The 7,690-nt window shown below is 39.1% G+C and overlaps 1 protein-coding gene across 1 annotated transcript; it reads left to right on the top strand.

Moving 5' to 3' along the window:
* The first annotated feature begins 5,953 nt into the window (after positions 1-5,953).
* Positions 5,954-6,993, top strand: LOC143632020 (carboxylesterase 1-like). The gene has a single exon (XM_077100616.1). It carries the CDS (start codon positions 6,001-6,003, stop codon positions 6,943-6,945), a length of 945 nt encoding a protein of 314 aa, XP_076956731.1. The 5' UTR covers positions 5,954-6,000; the 3' UTR covers positions 6,946-6,993.
* The last annotated feature ends 697 nt before the right edge of the window (positions 6,994-7,690 follow it).

Below are 7,690 nucleotides of genomic sequence, written 5' to 3'. Positions count from 1 at the left end.
TAGTTGATGTTTTAAAAACTTCAAGAAAAGTCGATAAGTCATTGATAATTTCCCATTTCTCATTTGAAAAGGGGATTGCCAAATCATTCTCGGCAAGACTAGAATGAAACATTTGTAAAGTTTCTCTTTGTTCCAAAGCACTTTGAAACATTATCCAAGTGAAATTCCATCGATGAGGTACATCCCAATTAGCTCCCAAAGCTTTTCTTCCCGTATCTTTACAAAATTTTCTATATTCCATTTGTCTTTTTTTACTTTTCTTAAAAACTTCATGTATCATTAGTCTAAAATCGTTTATAACCGATGTAACATCATCCGAAGCAAGTCCGTCTTGCACGATTAAATTAATGATATGTGCAACACACCTTGAGTGAAAAAATACACCATTGCAAATCGGCGTATATTTTAATTTTAATTTATCAACCGCCGATGTATTATTCGACGCGTTATCAAATGCCATTGAAAATATTTTATTTTCTAGTTTATAAGTTTTTATAACATAATCTAAAATTTCAAACAAATTATCTCCCGTATGTGGATACTCAAAGAGTTCGAAAGCAATGGTGCGTTTCATCATTTCCCACGATGACGGGTCTACCCAATGAGCGGTGACACAAAGATAAGATTCGGATAGACCATGTGGAGCCGACCAAACATCACTAGTTAAGTTTATTCCCGTATTTATATTTTCAAAATATGCAATTAGTACCTCTTTGGCCTTCTTCCACAATTTTAAACAATAACGTTTAAGAGTATGACGACTTACGTGAGTGTATTGTGGTTGAAGCGTATCTTGAATCATGGCGGTTAAGCGAGGGTTGTCGAAGTGGCTAAACGGCAAAGCTTCTTGAATCACAAACTTCGCCATACGATCTTGAACTCGATCAATTTTGTATGTAAATATTCCGCCTTCACTATCCATTTGCGTTTGTTGCGAATCGACGTTCTTTTTCAACGCCTTGCAATACGGTTTTTCGATGTGTTTCTTCAAATTTGAATTCGAAAGTGGGTTTAAATAAACCCCACAAAACTTGCACCGAGCCTTCAATGAATGGTCACTCAATTCAACAAAATCCCAATTGCACCAAATCTCTTGATTACGATTATGAGGTACAATACGAACGAAACTTGGTTCGGCGTTGGAACCTTGACCAACCGATGATTGTGAGGCAGCCATAACAACAAATATGAATATAGAAGAAGAGAAAACAAGAGATTAGAGAACTCAAAACGTTGTAATAGCGTTTTTTTGTATTTTTTTGCGTTCGGGTTTGCGTTTTGAGTGTTGTGATGAACCCATGACACCAAATAACTATTTATACTAGTAGTGGGGTGCTTGGGGGAGCAAAAAACGGCTATTTTTGACCCCAACGGTCAAAAAACGGCCAAAAAAAACGATTTCCAACGGCTATAATCGATCCAACGGCTAGAACCGGTTCCTAACCGGTTCCGGATGGTTCGGTTCCAGAACCGGTTCCGGTTCGGTTCCGGTTCCTACCCGCCCCCACTCAGAAATGCAAGAACCGGTCACGGATCATCGGGTTGAATCAGATAGGGTCCGGTTCCTACAAAAAACGGGTAGGAACCGGTTCGGGTCCGGTTCGGGTCCACCGGTTCGGTTCCAGGAACCGGTTTCGTTGATCAACCCTACATGGATCATGGATGCATGTTACAACAAATAAGCAGAGAAGAGAAGCGGGCTTCCCTGCTGGAAGGTCTTTTATTTGTTTCAGTATCTTTGGGCTAACCATTTCAGATTTGGGCTTATTAACATAATATTTTATTTGTATTTGAGGTGGACAACAAAACCGGTTCCTGGAACCGGTTCGGTGGAACCGAACCGGAACCGAACCGGTTCCTACCCGTTTTTCGTAGGAACCGGTTCGGTTCCGTTTCAACCCGACGATCCGGGACCGGTTTGACATTTTTGGAGGTGGACCGGGTAGGAACCGGAACCGAACCGGTCGACCGGAACCGGTTCGGAACCGGTTCTAGCCATTGGAGTAGTTCTAGCCGTTGGGAAACGGTTTTATGGCCGTTTTTTGACCGTTGGGGTCAAAAATGGCCGTTTTTTGGCTCCCCAAACACCCCACTACTAGTATAAATAGGTATTTGGTGTAATGGGTTCATCACAACACTCAAAACGCAAACCCGAACGCAAAAAAATACAAAAAAACGCTATTACAACGTTCTGAGTTCTCTAATCTCTTGTTTTCTCTTCTTCTATATTCATATTTGTTGTTATGGCTGCCTCACAATCATCAGTTGGTCAAGGTTCCACCGCCGGACCAAGTTTCGTTCGTATTGTACCTCATAATCGTAATCAAGAGATTTGGTGCAATTGGGATTTGGTTGAATTGAGTGACCATTCATTGAAGGCTCGGTGCAAGTTTTGTGGGATTTATTTAAACCCACTTTCGAATTCAAATTTGAAGAAACACATCGAAAGACCGTATTGCAGGGCGTTGAAACAGAACGTCGAGTCGCAACAAACGCAAATGGATAGTGAAGGCGGAATATTTACATACCAAATTGATCGAGTTCAAGATCGTATGGCGAAGTTTGTGATTCAAGAAGCTTTGCCGTTTAGCCACTTCGACAACCCTCGCTTAACCGCCATGATTCGAGATACGCTTCAACCACAATACACTCACGTAAGTCGTCATACTCTTAAACGTTATTGTTTAAAATTGTGGAAGAAGGCCAAAGAGGTACTAATTGCATATTTTGAAAATATAAATACGGGAATAAACTTAACTAGTGATGTTTGGTCTGCTCCACATGGTCTACCCGAATCTTATCTTTGTGTCACCGCTCATTGGGTAGACCCGTCATCGTGGGAAATGATGAAACGCACCATTGCTTTCGAACTCTTTGAGTATCCACATACGGGAGATAATTTGTTTGAAATTTTAGATTATGTTATAAAAACTTATAAACTAGAAAATAAAATATTTTCAATTGCATTTGATAACGCGTCGAATAATACATCGGCGGTTGATAAATTAAAATTAAAATATACGCCGATTTGCAATGGTGTATTTTTTCACTCAAGGTGTGTTGCACATATCATTAATTTAATCGTGCAAGACGGACTTGCTTCGGATGAGGTTACATCGGTTATAAACGATTTTAGAGTAATGCTACATGAAGTTTTTAAGAAAAGTAAAAAAAGACAAATGGATTATAGAAAATTTTGTAAAGATACGGGAAGAAAAGCTTTGGGAGCTAATTGGGATGTACCTCATCGATGGAATTCCACTTGCATAATGTTTCAAAGTGCTTTGAAACAAAGAGAAACTTTACAAATGTTTCATTCTAGTCTTGCCGAGAATGATTTGGCAATCCCCTTTTCAAATGAGAAATGGGAAATTATCAATGACTTATCGACTTTTCTTGAAGTTTTTAAAACATCAACTACGAAACTATCGGGAACGTATTATCCGACAAGTCCCTTGGTTCTTTCGGAGTTATTTTTAATCGTTAACAATCTTAAAGAATTTGAAAATAAAAGTCCAATGTTTTCAAACATCATATTACCAATGAAGTTTAAATTAAAAAAATACTTTCTTGAATTGCCACCGATTTTTACTTGCGCCGCCGCTTTAAACCCAATGTTAAATGTTACGGGGGTTGAATGTGTGATAGACGAAATTTTTTCAGCCTTAGATATGCATGAAGTTGACCCAAACTTTTCAACAGAGGCACAAAATGATTTTAACTTGAATTTTAAATTTATGTCTGACTTTTATATAAATAAATACGGGTCAAACATACACATGCCTACGCCGGGGGGGTCTTCATCAAGTTCAAGTGCTACTAGAGTACGAGACCCCATGATTAGCCTTATGAACACTGTTCGCAACGTAACGGCTAAAAAGCAAAGGGGTAACACCCCTTCAAGCGAACTAGGAAGGTATAGTGCATATGATTTCTCTACCGGTTTATCCGAAGAGGAATATGGCACTTTTGATGTTTTGGCTTGGTGGAAGGTAAAGGAAACCGAGTTTCCGATTCTTGCCACCATGGCCCGTGATTTACTAACCGCCCAAGCTTCTACGGTAGCTTCGGAATCTGCTTTTTCTCTTAGTGGCAGGGTAATATCGGTGAGAAGAACAAGACTGAATTCGGAGTCGGTGGAGATGTGCATTTGCTTGAAGGATCACTTGGACTCAATCGATCGTGTTCAACACGTAACCACTCTGGAAGACGAAACACCACTTGATGTTCGAGTGCACGACGAACAAGAAGGCGTTTCTACAAGTAATTCTGATGAATAAGTCGCCACTCAATAATTACGACGAACAAGAAGGCTTTTCTAGAAATAATATGTCACAACTTTATATTTATAAGTTTAATGTTTTGTTAGTTTGTTTTTGAATATTTTAAAATATGTAACCTTTTTTTTTTTGAACTTCTTAAAGTAAATAAAATGAATTTTATGTTAATTGTTTTTTTTATTTAACATGTTATACAAATACGAATCGTATAACACCGCTCTTGATTATAATTCAGCATTTGACTTGCCAAAAGACTATAATACATAGCAAACTCAACAAATGTAACACGATACAGATTTAAGTTCACCATTACACGATACACGATACAGACTAATCAATTCAAACACGCTGACACTCATAGCATTAAGTTCAATATGTTGTTTACCATTGCTCTGTGGGTGAACAACAAAAGTAGCATGAGCCTCTTCAGAAATCAGAAGAACACAAATCATCACCTACACAAGCAGCGGAAACGAAAAATGAAAAAAAAAAAATATTTTACACTGTAACCGGTTGGAACCGGTTACAGTGTCTGACCGGTTTAGGAACCGGTCAGAACCGGTTCCACCGGTTCCGGGTCCGAGGGTTGGGGAACCGGTTCGGTTCCCTAACCGGTTCGACCATGGAACCGGTTTAAACAGTGATGTTGACTAATGGAACCGGTTCTGAACCGGTTCCGGTTCCTTTGACCAACCCGATTTGATCACCTATAACTGAACCTGCTGGCTATTTTTAAAATTTTGTTAGGCCCTTTCCGGTTTTTGGCCTTGTGCGGCTGCACAGCCTGCACAGGCCCTAAGCATACGTGGTAACCTTTTGTCATTGTATGACAATCTGACTTTTATTCGTTGTTAAAAAAATATTCAATATGATTTAAGTTTTGAAATGATCTAGGTGTCACACTCAGGCTGTTGGTGTAGCCAATAAAAAAATAAAGTCGTCAACGCAATAATGAAACAGATTAACAAAAAGAAATAAAAACCACATGTTGTAATGACGCACCGACACTAATTTGATCGGTATCAGTTTATGGGATCAAATGTAAACAAAAAAATAAAGTCAGTAACAAAACTCATGGTGAACCAAAAAACACGTGTGTTGCAGTTGCGAATCAGCGCAAATTCAGTTGGTATCCAGTTGAGTTATAAACTGAATTCTTTATTTGTTTTTTTAGTTAATTTTAAATATTTTAGTTATGTTTGTTGTATTTCTAAGGCTTATTTTTCTCTACTTTTTTGTTTAGTTTAAAATTTGATGAAACTTTTATCTTTTCTAATTTTAAGTGTGTTTTTTTTTTCTAATTTTGATTCTGTTTAATAATATTTAATTACATATGTTTATACTTAATATATAAACTAACATACCCCTCCCGACTTCCGTTATACCCCTTTTTCATGATTGAGAAAAAAAAATGCGTCTCCATGTCTATAAGTCTAGACCACATTTATTTCTCATCCAAATCTCCAACAAACCCAATTATGGCGTTATATTGATGAAAACAACGTGAATGGAAATTATGTTAACACATAGTATGCATGGGTCACATGGTAATTAATATGCATGGAAATTAACACATAGTAAAGTCAACCCATAGCCACTTGTGTCGTTTAATATATTCAGCTTCATTCTCAACTAACTTTACCGTCACATTCATTGATATCGAGAGTGTAGAATGTCCGATGAAAAATCAGTAGCAGTAGCCGGGGAAACCCAACCCCTAATGGTACTTAATGCCGACGGCTCATACACTCGCCTCGTATCCTTCCCAACCTCCCCTCCCAAACCGGATCCAGATTCCGACACTCCCGCCCTCTCCAAAGACGTAATCATCGACGATACCAAGAAAACCGGTGTTCGAATATACATCCCAAAAGAAACCCCAGTGCAAAAGCTCCCTCTCATAGTTTACTACCACGGGGGTGGCTTTGTTGTCATGAGTGCGGCTACAACCATGAATCATGACTTCTGTGACCAACTGGCAGCATACCTCCGGGTTGTAGTGGTGAGCGTTGACTACCGAAACGCACCAGAGCACCGCCTCCCAGCTGCCTATGACGACGGGGTGGAGGCTTTGCATTGGATCAAGTCAACCCAGGATCCATGGTTGACCGACTTTGCTGACTTCTCTAACTGTTACCTAATGGGAAGTAGCGCCGGTGCAAACCTAGTCTACCATGCAGCACTACGTGTGTCCCAACACCTTGCTGATCTTAAGCCCTTGAATATTAAAGGTTTGATCTTGCACAATCTGTTCATTGGAGGAGTGGAAAGGACGGAATCAGAGATCAGACTGGCGTCCACCGGGTTCCTCTTTACGTTATCCTTAAGCGATTCGATGTGGGATTTGGCACTCCCCGTCGGTGCAACTCGTGACCATGAGTATTGCAACTTGATGAGGGGTGGTCTGGACGATACGGGCCGGATCAAAGACGTTGGTTGGCGGGTGATGACGGTCATTCGTGATGGGGATTTGATGATGGATCGTCAGATAGAGTTCGCAAAGGCTTTAGAGTTGAAAGGTGTAGAGTGCACATGTTTCTACGGTGATGGTCATCACGGGGTTGAAGCTACTGACAAAGCTAAAGCCAAAGAGCTGTTACAGGAGATATCGCATTTCATGTCTTCGGTTAATGGTACCAAATCCAATGCAGTATCGGATAAATAAACCGATAATAAAACATTAATTGCCAATTTTTATTTACATGTTACATAATGTACGGCTGTACGCAGTGTGTGTGAGTTTGTACTTGTAGATCATGATATTGTTCTTGAATGTTTGATAAAATAACCGTAAGGAGTTTAAGGTGCTTTGCGAGGTCACAAAATTTGTTATTATAGCAGTTTATAACACTTTGATGATGCAATTGTTTATGTTAAATAATACAGTTGGATTTAGGTACAGTTTGACCAGGCTTAGTCAATTGTTGGGCTCACAGTCACAAACTTAATTTTTTGTGGTGCATGCGTCTTTGAAAAGTAGAAGTTTCAGATGGCAATTCTAGGTTCTTGTCTTGATGTAAATGTTGTGGAACGACACAAATTATTTAAGCTAAGATTTCTAACAGTTTTCACAAGTGGAGATTCTTTGAATGCTCAATACCACTAATAAATGAGATTGATTAGCGAAGTTCTGGACGTTGGAGTCAATTGTCAAATGTAAAAGTTCAAAAATAATGAATACGGTTCAATACCGTAATAAACATACCGTAAATCGGTCAAATGGCAATTGTGTTTTCTCTATTTTTGTTTTAGTCCACCATAATGAACGTGACGGAAACCGGCTAAATCGCGTAGACTCGCGCCATTTGGTTTTAGTTTCGGTATCGTGACGGATATAACGAAAACCAATCGAATGGCAAATTTATTTTTTTGGTTTAAGTTGTGGTACCGTAACAAATTTGAAGGAGACC

This window comes from Bidens hawaiensis, unplaced genomic scaffold (genome assembly GCF_021521415.1).
Source record: "Bidens hawaiensis isolate Kalapana, Puna unplaced genomic scaffold, B.hawaiensis_p1.1 tig00006359_1, whole genome shotgun sequence".
In the NCBI taxonomy this organism is placed as follows: Eukaryota; Viridiplantae; Streptophyta; class Magnoliopsida; order Asterales; family Asteraceae; genus Bidens; species Bidens hawaiensis.
Note: the sequence above shows the minus strand (reverse complement) of the source record. Positions and strands in the feature narration are given on the sequence as shown.